General features: G+C 53.0%; 1 protein-coding gene across 7 annotated transcripts in view; it reads right to left on the bottom strand.

Moving 5' to 3' along the window:
- Positions 1–16,755, bottom strand: part of FLI1 (Fli-1 proto-oncogene, ETS transcription factor) — a 121,548-nt gene that overhangs the window by 38,418 nt on the left and 66,375 nt on the right. For all 7 annotated transcript variants that reach the window (XM_060304285.2, XM_060304286.2, XM_060304287.2 and 4 more), the window contains 2 exons: positions 12,540–12,751; positions 3,352–3,506 (listed from right to left, as the gene is read on the bottom strand). In XM_060304285.2, coding sequence (XP_060160268.1) covers positions 3,352–3,506; positions 12,540–12,751 — 367 coding nt within the window. The remainder of the gene's footprint in view (positions 1–3,351; positions 3,507–12,539; positions 12,752–16,755) is intronic.

The raw sequence follows: 16,755 nt of genomic DNA, 5'->3' as shown, positions 1-16,755 counted from the left end.
GACCCAGCGCAGCAAAAAAAAAAAAAAAAGATGGGAAATGGTGTTGGAGGGAGAAAACATTTTAGCTCTCAAGTGAACATACATAATGTAAGGACTGAGGTTGTTAAGGTCTCCACTTGGGACCCTCAGACTCCTCCCCAGCCAGGTGTGTGTATATGGGGAGCATGTGTACTTTGAGTGCTGGTGATGAGTTCTAGCAGGTTCCACGCTAGGTAGAGCCCTTATAACTTATCATGTATCACCACGTCTTTCCTTGGCCCCCAATTATTAGAGAGTCCAATATGCAGTTAAATATGCTTATCACAGAAGAAAGCTACATGGGTCTTGCGCTCATGAAAGAGAATCCACACAAAACACTAGGGCAGGAAAGCACGGAATTAAGCAGCAGATTTTTCTTGTGGCAGTTCGAGAACTCGTGGGCAGAAGGGGTCACTGTGGATTTGGAGTCATGGAAGGCTTCCTGGAGGAGGGGAGATTTGATGGTCCCCAACTTCTACTGGGCCTGTTTTATTGGACTGCTCATTGGGTAGGAATATCTGTGCTACCTCTCAACCACCTCACCTCTCATTCTAAGGGTCTGTGAAGGCTCTTGGCAAAAATGGGAGCAGGTCTGAATGATTAGGAGGGGTTGTGGGGAAAGAAACAAGGTTTATGCCAACCACCCAGAGCCCGGTAACTCATAACACTCCAGATTCTGAACGCCTCCTAGGTGCCCGCTGCTCCACGTGTGCCATTTCTCACTCATCGAGAAAAGCCTGCAAGGTGGCTTTTCTCTTCGTTTTGCAGTTGGGAAGTGGCGTCTTGAAGGCTTAAGTCCCCAGCTCAACCTTCAGTCCCAGTCTGAGCTGGAATTCCAGTCAAAATCCTCCCAGGACTGCACTTAGTTGAGGGTCCCCCACCCCAAGCCTCCTCTCCTCTCCCCTCTCACCATCCTGCCTTAGCTCCCCCGGGAGGTGCTCTGCCACCACCCCAAAAAGCGGAGCTACTCGGGGCTTCATTGTACAAGTCTGTATCTCTCTCTCTGTCTCTCAGATAAATTTCTTGCTCTGTCTTACTCTTTTGCTCTCCAGGAACAATCAGGCACAGACCATTGGTAAATGGAAATAATTTTGCACCATTTCAGAATTCTAAAGAAAAGTGTCCTGGGGGAACTTGCATTACGTAGCATATTAATTTTTTTTTCATCAGCTTTGCCTCTGCCTCTCCTAATTCCTCACTTTGAGTATCCAAGGCCTCAAATACAATTTTACCCTGTAGATTTTATTTATTTTCTTATTTCCTCCCTTGCTTTGGGCTCCGTCACAATATTCTTTCTCTTCCTTTTACAGCACACTGAATTATAAATTTTCCGCTGTGGAGCATGCTAAGCTCTTCCAAATATATTTCCTGGATGATTGAGTCCTAGTTTCTTCCCATCGGAACTTGGAACTGGTGGTGAACTAGGGACCTCGTTTATACTCGTCTTAAAATCCCACCATAAATTCAGCTGGTTGTTCCACTGATGCTTTATTGCCTTGATGTGTGGACTTGCCCAAAGGAGACTTTCTGTTATGTCCAGGAGGCTGACCAACATGTGTGAGGATAATGCTTTACCTCTGGACCCAGCCAGAGGTGAAACAATGAAGTGAATCCCTAGGTAGGGAATTCATGACACCAAGTGCTTTGGAGACCCTTTGATAGGAATTTATGCTATTTTCATTATTACTGCTGGGGTTACTCTCGCCCCCTAAGACTGCCATCCTGATACTCCTTTTGAAAGTATTTCAACACCACTTCAGAGTTGAAGGGTCAACCAAACAGTCTGGTCATTTCCCCCCCACCCCTTCCCTACCCCCGCCCAAAAGTGACTATGGAAATGAAATGGTGTCAACATTTGGTTCAGAGACAACCTCTGGCCTCTTAACTCTTCTGTCCTCAAGATTTCCTCCCCATGCTGGCCGCTGTTTAGAGGAGCAGTGTGCAGGTGGGAGGGTGGGGTTTGATTCCAAGTCAGCAAAGGCCTGGAGAGGTTCGGCTCCGATGGGGGGAGTCCAGAAGTTTCCCTCCAGGCCAGCTTTAGCTCAGCGTCATTTCTGCCTTCTTTCTATAATAAAGGAGAAGGCACCGTTTTCTCGCCTCTCACAAATGCACCCGAGCTACACACGCCTAGCTGGTGTTCCCGGGGAGGGGAGATCGGACGTTACAAGATAGAAGTAGGGATGAGGCCATCTGCACAGCGCCTGGCACCGAGAGGCACTCAGTATACGGAGCTATTCTTCCCCTTCCTCTGTGAGGTCACGCGCTTGTGGAGAAAGGAAATAAACATGCTTTCTGAGCGGTTTGCAAGTCCTGCCGGGCACAGAAAAGTTCCCGCTGGTCCACCCCTCTCCTGCCTCACCTGTTCCCACACCTCCCGCGCCTGCCGCCTTGAGTCTAGCCCAGAATACAAGCATGTGGCTGTGTTCCTAGGAGACGGTGACACACGGCTTCCCATGGAAGGGAAACATACAAAGAGCCTAGGACGGAGCGGCCCGTTACAAAACCACACCTTCTGGACCGAGCCGCGGATTCCTTTGGATTTACCTCAAAGAGACACCTAACCCTTGGCGCTCAGACACAACTGCATTTACACTTTTCCAAATGGAAGGGGTTGGCCTCCTTGGTGAACTGATTTTGGTAAGTCATTCACTTTGCTTCAGATTTGGACACCCTGGCTCCTTCTACCTGGCATGGACTCTACACATGGTAGTTTTTCCTCCCTTTTCAACCAGGCAGCTGAGTTCACCAGCCGAGGCGGAGGGTCCAGCCAATGCACGGAAGGCTTGAACAATGATTTTATCTTCTGTAACCGAAAGCACCAATACCTAGGAAAAATCGCCTCTTTTCACCTCATGACGTACCTCGCCGCACACATGCTCAGCCTCTCCTTCTGTTAAATACAGTTACTTCTGTTTTGAATCTGGAAGAGCTGCCTGCAGTTTTGGAGAGGTGAGACCCTGCAGCTGCCCGGAAGCGCCTGCCTGATGGACAGACCTCTGTAGCCACTCTTCTCCTTAAAGGCAAGGGTGGGCACATCTGGGTGTCCCCGGGATTCCTTTTGGCCTCGTCCTGTGGAACCAGGCGCCAAGGCTAGACTCTGTGACGTGACCTGTTAGAGGGCAGGGCTTCCAGAATCTGCGCTTCGGGGCTCTGGTGACATTTGCGAAACTGTCTTGGAGGGCAGCCAGGGAAGAAAGTGGGAAGTGCAGCTTCCCCAAGGAAGCATGTCCATAGAGAACAGGGTACCAGGTGAAGGTGTAGGTGCCCACTGGGACGACTAGCCCAGAAGACTGAGGACGTGGGTGGCAGCCAGCGAACTGGGTCCCAAAGTACCTGCGGGGACGATGACCCTCCTCTCGTTGGTGGTCATGTTGGGGGGAGGGGGGCCGTTCTTCTCGTCCATGTAGCTGTTGTAGCTCATGGCGTTGGACTCGCCTCCGCCCACTAGCTTGCCGCACTTGCTAACACTGCAGTCCACCGGAGACTCCCTGGAGTAAGAAAAGACAAAGCCCAGAGGAAGTGATCAGCGTCACTGCCACCGCTGCCACCGGCACATCCGTGGAGCCGCTGCCCAGCCCCATTTGGTGGAATGACGAGGACGAGGACGCTGCTGACGCTGCTTTATTTCTATCCACGCAGCCACCAGAGTTTTCTCCAAATCCCAGCCCAGTCCTATAATTACGGTACTTAAACACTTTCTGGCAGCCCCTCGCTGCCCTCAGACTGGAGTCTGGGCCTCTGAGCTCGGCGCTGCTGCCCTCCCGCTCTGCCTGCAGCTGACACTTTTAGCCTTGTGGCCAGGCGACCTACGGTCCCGAGGCGCGTGCACTCGACCTCGCTCCCAGACAGGCCTTTCCCCGCTCCCCGAGCACCCTGTTTCTGCCATGGCTCGTCACATGATGTGATGGTTAGCCTGGCAGGTGCCCTTCCCCTGGCTGGATTGGGAGGTTCCTGATGGTGCCATGACTTTTTTTTTTTAAGTTTTTTTAAATTATGGTAAAAGTCTCACAAAACATACTATTTTACCCATATTCAACTGGACAGTTCAGTGGCACTAAGTACATTCACGTGGCTGTGCGACTCTCACCGTCATCCATCTCCAGAACGTTTTACCTTCCCAAACTGAAACCCTGTCCCCAGCAAACACTGCCTCCCCATTCCCCTTCCCCGCCCCCCATCCCCCGCCCCTGGCAGCCACCAGTGTACTTTCTGACTTTATGAATTTGACTATTCTAGGCACCCCGTATAAGTGGGGTTTAGACAAATACACCTTTTTAAACCCTCTCTATAGTGCCTTACAGAGGGGGTGAGCCATCACTGTTTTTGGAGTGAATTATTTCTGTTGCATGCATATCATTTTAAAGTGTTTCTCATACAATGTTCTATTTGAACTTCCCAATCACCTGCCAGGATAGGCATGGCAAGGGTTAATATCTCCTTTCTATGGTTAAGGAAACCAGAGAAGTACACGGCCAGGTTAGCCCCTGATACTTTGCAGTGTGGGAGCAGAGGGCTTCAGCTCAGCGACGAGCATCTGTCCGATGACTGAGCTGACATCTCAGTTGTGGCCACCTGGTGCCCACAGCAGCCTGGCAGAACACTCTGCCTACCCCGAGCCCAGGGCCATGGAACTGCCCCCATCAGGCACGCCCAGGCAGTGCCATCCTACCCTGCCCTCGCTTCCCCTCAGCCCCTCCAGCAGCAGCAGGACTGAGGGAGGAGACTAGAGGCCAAGGAAAGGCTGCGGCCCTGTCTGGAGCAGGGAGCATCAGCTCTGGCAACCTGGGAGACAGCCAGTCCTTGCAAGAGCTCCAAGCCAGGCTTTCAGACCCGGGAGTTCAGATAAGGTTCAGATTACCTCCGGCCAACTCCGGGCCGCAGAACCTCACAGGGCTTTCCAGAGGCCTGGCCGCTGCCCTCCCTCACTCTGCTGTGGGCAGGAACAGACCATCCCGAGGCCTTAAGGACCAGGGTTGTGCCAGATCGACCCGCCCGTCCTGCAAAGGCCGAAGCCCCGCGGGCAGGAGAGCAGTCGCTGAGCCGGGAGAAGGGAGTAACAGCTTGGGAGGGCGGGGACTCGGCAGGGTGGGGGAGGCCAGAGCACATTCAATAAAGAAAATTAAATGAATTTGTTTCTTAATCTGAAAGGAAAAAAATATTGAAGATCACTTATCATAGCTGGGAGATAAATGCCCCACTGAGATATTAGAAGTCAGACGGTAATTTTTTCCTGATGTCTTACAGAGGGGAACATGGGCTGAAAATGAAAATAAGATGTATAACTTACACATGTTAGAATTTAAGGTTTTACTATTCGCCTACTGTTTTTCCAGGCAGAGAACCAAGAACCAGCCGTCAGAGCCCCAGATTGTTAAAGGTTTAATGTCCCCATAGCAGTCTGAGAGGAGGCAGTAGCACATCGGGGCTTTGCACCAGAGTTTGGCCCTTTGGCTTCTGCTGGAGAAAGACTTGGCCTGAGATGAAGCAGTCCCAGAAAGACCCTGGTGCTGCGTCTGAGCGGAGCACTTGCGGAGCTGGCGGGGTCTCCTTCACCCTCCTCAAGGCTAACCGCAAGTGGGCGCATGCGCACACAGGCGCATAGGCCACCCATGCAGGCCCACGCACAGATGCACGCATGCACGCACATGCATGCATGCACGCACACGTACACACACCACCACGGCCTGGCAGCCTTTCCCAGCATACTTGTCCATGGTGAAACAACCCGAGTGCAGCAGAAGTTTGGAGGATTAAGTTGGCCTTTAACCAAGAGAGCAACGTTTTCATTGGCTGGGAACGCAGTGCAGATGGTGAGGTTGCCAGAGCACACACTTCCCCTGGCGGGGGCCAGAGAACTTTCTGCGAGGGGGCGGGGCCAGAGAACTTTCTGCGAGGGGGCGGGGCCAGAGAACTTTCTGCGAGGGGGCGGGGCCAGAGAACTTTCTGCAGGGGGCGGTGTCGGGTGGGGGCAGGCGTGGCGGAAGGGGACTTGCCCTCCGTGGGCTGCGCCCCACTTTGGGAACATCGGGGAGACAAGTTGTGAAAATTCTTTTCCACGTCAGCTGGGCCTCTGGGGATTTCTGTGCCCAAAACGGACCCCTTGCCATGCAGTGGTGAAAAGTCAGACCTCAGAAAGCATCGCAGTGAAATGACCCCTTATGCCATAGGTGCCTGGGGCAGGGCCAGTCCCTGGGGCCAGGAGGAGAGAAAAATAAATTTGGAAAGAGGAATTGTTTGGTAAAAGCTGCCTGGTATGTCACCTGGTAAGGAGTCTGAGCACTACGGTGAGAGAGGCACCTGCTTGGGGGGGGGGGGGGGGGTTGGCCAGGCCAGATCCCCGGGGAAGAAATCTGAACAGAGTCAGGCCCCGGGTTCTCCTGCTAGGGTGACCACGGGGGCCGGCCAGTAATGGGAACCTTCTCGTTTCCTATCGCAAAGAAGCGGCCATATTTCAGGGTCCAACCCCTCCCCCGCCCCGTGTTCGCACCTGCTCCCCAGCGGGGCAAGGTGATCTGCTTGCCCTCTCGCCCGCCTGGCTGCTTCTCCTCCGGGAACAAGGCCCTGTCCTTGGTCCCAGACCCTAAGATCCGCAAAGGGGCGCCCTAAGGGAGAAGCCCTGGCCACCACCCTGGACTCCGCCCTTGCGCAAGCTGGCCCTCCTCCGACCTCTGGGAGAGAAGGAGGGAAAGCCATGCCCTCGCCACCCACCTGCCGCGCTCCCCTCCACGCTGGGGCTCTCGGCTCTGTGACTCTGCAGGCAGCACAGGCCTCTCTCGAGGCCTCCCCAGCTACTGCGAGGAGGGGGTGGGGGGGTTAGTGGGGTACAGTTGAAGCAAGCATAAAGGCTGCTCTTTAATGAGGCAGCTGGTGCCCGTGAAGAGGCCCGATGACAACAAGGGGGGGCACGCACGGAGGGAGAGAGGTTTTTGCCATTCAGCTTGCCCATAATGTTGCTGATTTGTATTGAGACCTGTACTTACAGCTAGCATGGGGTCAGGGCCCACAGGCAGCTGATAGCACTGGGACAGGTGACAGGAGGGCCTGGGGCTGCCACAATAGAGCGGGGAGGAGGTGGTGGCTCTGAGAGTGTAACTCAGAGCATCTCCCGTTCAGCCGTGGCTCAGAAAGCCACGCAGCGGAGGCCACAGCAAAGGAGTCGTGACCCTGCAATCTTGTCCTTTCTTTTCACCGCTGGACATACCCTCTTTACTCCTCTGGTTTTACTTGTGTGTGTTCAGGGAACATTGCTTTAAAAAGGCTACTGCTGGTTTCCAGAAGTGCCTTGCAAACGGTCAAGTGATTTAAAACAAGATGAGAAGTCTTGAATATTTGGATAAAAGGAGATTTCAAAGACTTTGCCCAAAGATAACCCCTTCAGACTATGCAAACATCTTCTCTACCTTCCCTTTCAACTCAGAGCAACTTAACTCAGGGTATGTCACCCAGACCCACAGATCTGCAGCCCAGGCTTACTGTCAATGGATACGCGATATCCACACAGCTAACGTGAGGTCCCAAGGGCTACTGGAGCCCTGTGGTTGCATAAGGACTATCAGGCGTGTCTTCCACATCATGTGTGTCTTCCACAACACGTGTACACTGTACGGAAATTAAGCAAATCTGTGCTGTCTTTAGGATTTCCGTAGGAGCCATGCAGAGATGTGTGCATATGTCTTTTGTGTTTTTGAAAAGGAGATGCAATACGTTAAAAGCAAATTTCAAGACAAGAAATCACCTGTAGTGAAGCCATCAGCCTAACTCGTACGCAGCAGATGCTCACAGCTTCTCCAGAACCCTGAGTGCGCCTCCCACCAGCTTATGTGTGACATGCTTCATATTGTGAGGTTCAGAACTTTAGGAAGCACCTTAGGAAGGGACTCTGCATCTGGAGGCAGAAGTGACAGGATGTGTGAGGCTCGTCTTCCTGTATGTAGAACTGAAGTCTGTAGGTGTTGAATAAGGGCATCTGGATCCTGCTGGCCAGTCTAGGGAGCGTCGGGGCAGACTAATGCTAAACTCTGGTCCAGCAGGTCAGGCAAGCGGGTCTTTGCGTTTCCCCTCTATAAGTTGATATATATTTTCTTCCTTCATGGGATGTTATCCCCAAAACCCGTGGTTGGGACAGGATGAAGCTGAGAGTTAATTGCAGACCACAGCTTGGATCGAGATGTTGAAGTCTACATCCAGCACAGAGCCTGTGTGCCACACAGTTTGAAGAGCAACTCATGCTAACAGATTCAACACGGGGAAGGTACAGAGAAAGAGAGCGAACCTTCCTCAACGCGGGCAAGCTCGAATTTCGATGAGCTCCTCAGACCTCCGTCTCTCCACCAGGCCCTGTGACTTGCCAGCGGCATAGGAAGCAAGAAGGGTCTTGTAGTTTTAGGTGCACAGGATACCTCCTCCAGTGACACATGTATCTGTGGGGTCTCTGATAAGCATCAACTAACTCAGAATCCCAAGTTAACAAAGAACATGGAGAGAATTCACAGTGAATCACGGGACGGTCCAAAACATTCTAGCCCAGCACTGTCCAATGGAAGGGGCCACATATATAATTTAAAATTTTCTAGTAGCCACATTTTAAAAATAAAAAAACAAGGTAATATGAATTTTAATAATATATTAAAATGTATTCATATATTAATTCAATACCACCCAAAGATGATCATTTCAATAAAAACAATATAAAAAATTAATGAGATATTTCACTTTCTTTCTACACTAAGTCTTCTAAAGCCAGTATGTTAAAATATATTTCAAGCACATGTCCATTTTGCATAAGCCATAGCTCAGGTGCTCCAAAGCAACGTGTGACCAGTGGCTACTGCCTCGAAAAGCACAGATTCAGTCTGTTAGCCAAGAGGTCCCAAATTTTACACGCTGGTTTTTTCATCTGAAGTTAGGAATTATCTTTTGCATTAAAAGTACCATCATCAGTGTTACTTGGAGGACAGAAGCACAGAGTGGCAGGTGAGAGATTTGAATAGGCCGGCATCTGTTTCAACACACTGTTTCTTTTTGAGTTTTCAAATATGGGATCTGACGTGGTTCCATCTTAAGAAAAGACATCTTTTCTGAAAATCCTTGCTCCCTGCTGCCCACCCGTCCAGTTTCCATGTGAGCACTTAGAGGATATTTATGAGGTGCCAGTGACGGCTGCACCTAGCCTGCCTGGCTCTGAGAGTCCACTGGATCTTCTTTGTTTCCCAGGAGGGCTGAGACTACATCAGTCTCAACCTACTCTGGTCAAGACGGGCAGATCAAAAGCAGGGGCTGCTCTGTGTAACCAGGGCCAGGTAGATATCACGTCTGGTCCCTGGGGTCTTCACACAACTCGTCTCCAGCTGGCTTCTGGTGTGACCGGAGCCAGGGACGAGCTGGCAAGGGGGTTCTGAAAACTGATTTCCTTGGGGGACCCTCTTTGCCCAGGATTAGTATCTTGCAGTGCTTGAGGCTTCCCTGGCAGTAGGGGAGGGAGCAGTCAGCTCACGAATGCAGGCTCACCTGAGCACAGACACAGGCTGGTCTGAGGCGCTGCCAGCTCACTTGGGTCTCTGTCCCGGCTCGTACACGGATGACCTACATGACTGTAGAGGAACATCTTCACCTTTGATTCGCGTTAGCCACGCGTTCGTTCACATATTTACCAACCGTGTGTTGAACAGCCAACGATCACGTGCCAGGTGCTGTCCGGTAAACAATCGAAGCCCTGCCCACGCTTTAGTGAGGGGCGTGCCAAGAGCCGGGAAGGACCCAAGCAGGGTGAATACTGGCGGGTGCTGTTTTAGATCTGGTGGTCAGAGAAGGCTTCTGAGAAGGGGACATTCTGGCAGAGACGTAAAACAAGTGAAGGAGAGAGTCAGAAGACCAGATGGAGTTGGAATGTTCCAGAAGGAAGGAACACACGTGCTTGGCATGCAGAAGCAGCTAGAGCCTTGTGTGGCCGGTGTGGACGGAAGGAGAGAGACGGGGGTGGAGGGTGAAGAGGGTGTCAGAGGACTGCTGAAGGACTTTGGATTTTTGTCATAAGCCGTTAAAGGATTTTGAGCAAGAAAGTTAAATATTTTGAAAGAGGACTCTGGCTGCTGTCCGATGACGAGATTTCAGGAAGGCAAGAGGAAGTGGGAGGAGGAAGGGTGCTCCCAGGTGGCTTAGAAGGATAGGTGCTTGGGTGGGGCAAGGGCAGTGGAGGGGAGCGGGGGTTGGATTCAGGCTACAACAGACCAAAGCCTGTCCAAGGGTGGATCTGGATTGCCGGCAAACATCGGGAGTGCCTGTGTTCAGGCCGGTTTGGGAGGTCTTGCGGAACGGCCCTCCATGCTGCGGGGTGGGTGTCGGCAGACGTGAGACGGTGGCAAAGGCACAACACGCAGGCAGAGGGGGCGGAAAGGTGGGCCGCGGGGGGCCAGGATCCGAGAGCCTGGGCTCCGGGGCCAGCACCGCCTCCTCTGAATCCTCAGGCAAGTCATTTAGCACCGTAAAGCCCACTTTGCCTCTGTAGGTCAAGATGCAATTACAATATGGACCTCATGGGAGAGTGGTGGGAGCAAATGGTGACGTGGAAAGATGTTTGACAAACTCCGTCCTCCCTGCGCTGGGGGCAGGTCGTTACCCTCATTCTCTCTGTGGAGAGACACTCACTCACCGGAAGGGTTCCTGGCTCGGACCCCCTGAGCCCCCCTGAAATCCTAGAGGCTGGGGAGGTGGCTGGGATCCCAGTGGCTGGTTTGGGTCAGTGGGGTTGGAGTGTGTTGGGACTGGGCGTTTCCACAGGCAGGTCCGAGACCAGGGCCATCCGGGGGGGGCCTCCCCACCACCCGTGCAGCCCTCCTGCTCTCTCTAGACTTGTTTCCTCCGTGATCTCATCCACCAGCACAGTTAGAACTCTTCCACAATGATGCCCAAGCCTAAATTCCAGACCCCAGTAGTATCTGAGCTTCGGTTTCCAGGGCCTCGTAGATGTTTTTATCTGAATGTCCTACTGATTGCTCCCGACGTATCTGATGGGCAACGTTGACATCCCTACTCAAAGCATGTCCTCCTCCTACCCCCGTGACTGCTGCTGGCACTGTCCTTCTTGGAAACATCCAAGCTTTGCCAATCTTCGATTCTTTCCTCTCACAAACCCCTCCCCCCAGTGCAATATTTATCCACCTAAGCCCCGTGAATTGTCCCCCGGATATGTCCCTCACGTGTCTTTCCACTTTTATTTCCACAATCAGTGCCATCACTCTAGTTCAGAACCATCTGATTTCCTACCTGGGATATTTCACTAACTTCTTTACTTATCTTTCCGACTCTCCCCTCCCCACTCTCTGTGTACAATGATCCTTAGCTTTCAAGTCACAGATCTGATGATGTTCAGATGTCACGTCTATGTTTCAAGTGGGCGTTTGCATGTGGAATACATTCCCTATTTTTTTTTTTTTTTTTTTTTTTTTGCGGTAAGCGGGCCTCTCACTATTGTGGCCTCTCCCATTGCGGAGCACAGGCTCCGGACGCGCAGGCTCAGCGGCCGTGTCTCACGGGCCCAGCCGCTCCGCAGCATGTGGGATCTTCCCGGACCGGGGCATCGGCAGGCGGACTCTCAACCACTGCGCCACCGGGGAAGCCCCAGGGCGCTCTCTCAATTTCTGTTTTTATCTCCCTGTGCTGTAGGCCCCTTGGCTTGCCTGCCGTTTCATGAACGAGGCACCATGTTCTCTATTTTCGACCTTGGCTCATGACGGTCACTATTGGGATATCCAGCGCTTTCCTAGTCCAGGGCCCTGTCCTGGGTCCTTTCTCCTACAGCATCACTGTCGACCCTTGTAACAAGCCTATGGAAGAGTAAATGCCCCAGCCGTGCAGAAAGGAGGCCACTGGTGCTCAGAGGGACCCGTAACTGGCCCACGTTCAGAGGCAGGACTGGACCCTGGGCCACCCGTCCCCCAGGTGTGCTCTCCCTCGTCGCTATGATTTTCTTCTCCTCAGTCCTCTCCTGTCCATCTCTATCTGCAAAGTCTTCCCAGCCCAGGGCGGCACTAACTCCCAACACACTTTCCAAGTGTGACATGTCCTCCCTCGCATGGGGAGCCCTCAGATGTGTTCACCCTCATCATCATCCTGGACTTTTACTCCAAGAATGGTTTGGTCATCTTTGCTCTGGTGAGACCCACCCAGAGAGGCCAAGTATCTGGAACAAGACACGGAAGAGTGTCTTATTGCTTCATTATCCCTAAGAGGGGCTGCACCTGGGCCTGACGTAAGGTAGATGCTCCAAAAGTGCCCATTAGTGTCGTGGGCCTGAGGGCTGCCTCGGAGCCCAGAGAGCAGGGGGGCTTCCGGCCTCTCACCCCAGATCTCTGGGGACTGGCTCGGGCTCCCCAGCCCAGCACCAGAGCCCCGTCTGCTGCAGACACCCCTCAGTGCCAGATCTGCTGACCCAGCCCCAGAGAAGCAAGCCGGGGGTGGGGTGGGGAGGGGGCCCAGCCTCCCCCGGCCCCCGACCCTGGGCAGCACAGGCCTGGCGGGCTTACCTGGACCCGTTCATGTGGTCGTACTCCCGCTTGACACTGACCCTCACGGGCTGATTCATCCACTCCTGCTGCGGGGGCAGGGGGTTGATCTTGTGGGGCTGGCCGTAGTCGGGACTCCCGGAGGCGGTCATGTCGGCCTTGGGGAGATGGGCCGCCGGTCCGTAGGCGGAGTCGAAGAGGGACTGGTCGTCGCTCACCACCGACAGAGCCTCCTGGAGGGCAGAGAGGAGACAGAAGCCCCGTGTCACTCTTCAGCCAGCACCACTCCCCACCTACCCTCCCTGGGAACCGGCAGGCTGGCCCAGGGCTGCCCAGTTGCACGAGCTTGATGGGTTCTCTGCAGGGTACCCTGGGTGATGAGGCAGTCTGGGGAGTGGAGCGGGGATGCAGACCGCCGGGAGTGTGTCCATCTGTTGGGTCCATAGGCTGGGACCCCCAGAAAGGAGTGTGGGGAGTGGAAGGCCAGGAAGAATGGTCACACAGAGCACACGCGTGGGTTGGGGTGGTGGTTGAACCCTGGGCTCTCTCGGGATAAACAGAAGTGCCCCTTACTAGCTGGGGAAGCAGTCAAGCTATGGGGCATAGGAGTGGGGACATTTCTTTTACAGGTGAGGCCAGTGAGACCCACCCGAAGAGGTTAAGTATGTGGCTCAAGGCCACACCAGGGAAGAAGGGTGAGGCCCAGGGTTGTGGTCCCCTCCAGTTTCAGTTTTCTTCTCTGCAAACAGGAATAAGAATAGCTTTTTCAGAGCTGATAGGTGATTGAATGAGAAGACCTAGGTACAGGTGTCTAGCTTGTTTGCTTAGAGGTGCTCTAGGATGTGCTGGGGCATCTTACACATCTGAGATGCAGATGGGAGGCTGCCTGCCTCCCTGGGACACAGTGCTCCTTCATCCTTTCCTGCCTGATTCCTTCAGATGACAGTTTCCAGCCCTGATTGTGAGGATTCAGCCTGCCCAGGAAAGAGGGCGGAATCCCAGCTATGTGGCTGGAGGAGTCAGGGCTGATCTTCCCATGCCTACTGTCCCATCACCTGCCGGGACAGGTGGAGACGGCGGACGAAGAAAGGTGGCAGCATCGCCCTTTCCGGAGGTCTACTGACCAAAGCAGGGTAATGAGATCCCCTCATCATCCAGCTCATGGCAGATCACAGCGACCCAGGTCGTGGACTGGGGTGTGATCGTCACTAGATCACACAATTCCACCAAATTAAGTTGACCACGTTTCAGAAAAGGTAGTAATTCACCATCTAGAATTAATTATAATCTAAGTATAATTACACAATCTGTAATCGTGGAGAGGTGATGTAATATTACAGGAGGAATGTCCAGCACAGTCTCTGGCACAGAGTGACACCCAGTAAAGTTAGCTTTGATGGTTATTAGCTTCAAGTAAAGATTCTCTTAGGCCACCTGCTATGGTCCGAGTCGTTCCCTTAAAATTCATATGTGGAAGCCCTAACCCCAGTTCCTCAGAATCTGACTGTATTTCGAGATAAGATTTTTAAAGAGATGCTTAAGTTGAAATGAGGCCTTTTGGGTAGGTCCTAATCCAACATGACTGATGTCCTTATAAGAGGAGGATATTTGGAAACGTGGAGAGACACCAGGGGTGGTGGGCACAGAGGGACCACCATGTGGGGAAGCAGCAAGGGGGCAGCTTATCTGCAAGCCAAGAAGAGGCCTCAGGACCCGCCAGCACCCCATGTTGGATTTCCGGCTCTCAGAGCTGGGAGAAAATGCATTTCTGTTGCCTGAGCCACACTGTCGGTGGTATTTTGCTATCGCAGCCCTACTGTGGCACCTTTACTTTAGCCCCCGCTCCCATACCTATAAAATTACAATCTGCTCTACCAGCTAAGTGTCGCCCTTTCTCCCACGGCTGTTCTCAACCCCAGCAGGAGGACAGCCATACTTCAAAGGAAGAGGCTCTTCTGCAGCTGTTTCCGGCTGGGATCAGGAAAGAATAACTGGAACATAGTCCGGGAAGTCTGCTCCTACTCCAGAAGGCTTTGCAGAGTATAGACATGGCCGGAGACGGCAGTTTCAAAGCTGAGCTGCCTGCACAGTATGGAAAGGACAGGGCGGGTCCCTTGATTCAGACCTAAAATCTACTGGGGCCCTTCACTTTCCACCTGCTGCCCTGTGTCATACTCAGAGGAAAGTTGTGCTTCTTGGAACCATTTGTCTGTTGGTTATGATATCCATCGTCCATCTCAATTAGGGATCCGCGCTGACTCCACACCCCGAACCAGGGATCTGAACTGTCCTCCCGGCACACAGTGGTTCCAAGTTGAAAAGTCAACTTGAAAAGTCACTGTCATCTTCCAGAGGCCTGAGTCTGAGCCCATGAACTTCCTGGGGTTCTCCACTAGGAGTGGAGATGCATTACCAACTAGGACTCACGAATGCCCTTTTGGTGACGGATGAACAGTCACCAGTTCTGCTACAAAAACAGACTACACCTAAGGAATCAGGTATCATCTTCCGCCGTGGAGAGCGGCTGACATGCTTGCTTGATCATGCGCAAATCTTGGCGTTTCCAATTAAAGTCTTTCTTCCATCTACTTTCCTCTGGGTTGGGGGAGAGGATGATGGAATAACGGAGGCCAGGAGGCCTGGGAGGCAGGACCGGGGATAGTGATACTCGGGCAAAGTTCCCTACCATCATTATCCCCCGAGATGGCAGGTCAGGGAGCAGAGAAGCAGGGTAGTCAAGGCAGAGGGACCAAGCAGATGGTGAAACCAGGGTTCACAGCAAAGAGGTTGCAACAGAGGCCAGATAAGACCAAGCTGGGATTTCTGGAGGCTGACCAAGGAGAGACTTCTTAAGTAGATGAGAAAAAATGCTTTACAGGACAAAGTGCAGTGTGGTAAATGGTACAAAACCGGTTTGAACTCATTTTGGGAAAAAGTTTCCTTCAGTTCACAATCAAAGGAAACTCCAGTCAAAGGGGCCACGTCACAGGAGGAGAGGACCCTGGTTTACTCCAGAACACCTCTCCTTCCCCCTTCTGTCCAGTCCTGTCCTCAGCTCCCTCTGCTGTGTTTTTCAGACTCTTTCCTCCGTGAGCGAGCACCCAGTCCCTCACCCAGCCCACCCTGCACGTTCCCCCGCCAGCTCCCTTGAAAGCTGTAAATACCGTCATCTGCCACAACCCCGGCTCAGCTCCCTCCGAGAGCATCCTCGGTTTCATCCATCGCAAATCTATTCTCATCTGCCTGTTTTCCAAGAACTCAGCTTCGCCCCGGCGGCCCACCGTCCACGTTCCCCGTTCACGACGCCCAGGCTGCACCTCCTGCCCCAGGCTCGCTGTTTCCACTGCTCCACTAAACAGGCCTTCAAGTGCCCTCCTGTGTCTTAGTCTTTGTGAGCCCGTGCGCTGGGAGCATCCTTTCTTTGCCCCCTGCTCCGGACACACATCCGATTCTTCCCATTTTGTAGGTAAATGAAATCTTCCTTGCTCCATGAAACCTTCCCTGATAATGATGCCCTGTGACTCATTTGAGCTTTGAAAGGTCCAGTGAGACTACTGCTTGGGTAAACATACACGTACACACACACACACACACACACACACACACACACACACTTTTCTGTTTGCAGCCATTGATAGGGAAAAGGCTTTCTTAAAAAATTTCATCACGTGGTGGAGAAAAGAGTTGGTGGCTGGGAGAAGCTGGGGAGAGAGAAGATGCTAGAGAACGGTTCCTTGTCTGGCCTCCTGGACTGGATCAGAAAACCTAACACGAGCAGGGGAAGGAGATGAGGACCATGAAGTGGGGATCGTAGATTTGGGGAGACCAGGCCCCAGACAAGCTGCTTCGGGGTCCTGGTGGAGCGTGAGAGCTGGGGAGAAGATTCACACTGGCTCTGAAAGGAAACAACGGCGTTTTGCCATTCAAGGCTGGAGCTTTGGGGGTGTCCCGAGACCAAGCCCATGGCACGTTCCCAACGGGCAGTGGCGAGCCTTTTCCAAGCTGCTTTTGGGGCAGCGGCGCATTGTAGGAAGACGGGCGTGGGGCAGGAAGAGGCCGACGGGAGCACGGCCTGAGGTGAGTGTGGCCGTCGTGCTTGTGTGACAGAACCTTGTCCCCACTGGGGGTCCCGGAAGTCCCTGGGGGAGAGTTGATGGGGGCGTCGGCACCAAGGAGCTGCTTTGCCCAGCTGAGGAGCTGTCAGCTGGCCGTCGGATCAACAACGTGCCTGTAGCCT

The sequence above is a fragment of the Globicephala melas genome, chromosome 8 (assembly GCF_963455315.2).
Source record: "Globicephala melas chromosome 8, mGloMel1.2, whole genome shotgun sequence".
Lineage (NCBI taxonomy): Eukaryota > Metazoa > Chordata > Mammalia > Artiodactyla > Delphinidae > Globicephala > Globicephala melas.
Note: the sequence above shows the minus strand (reverse complement) of the source record. Positions and strands in the feature narration are given on the sequence as shown.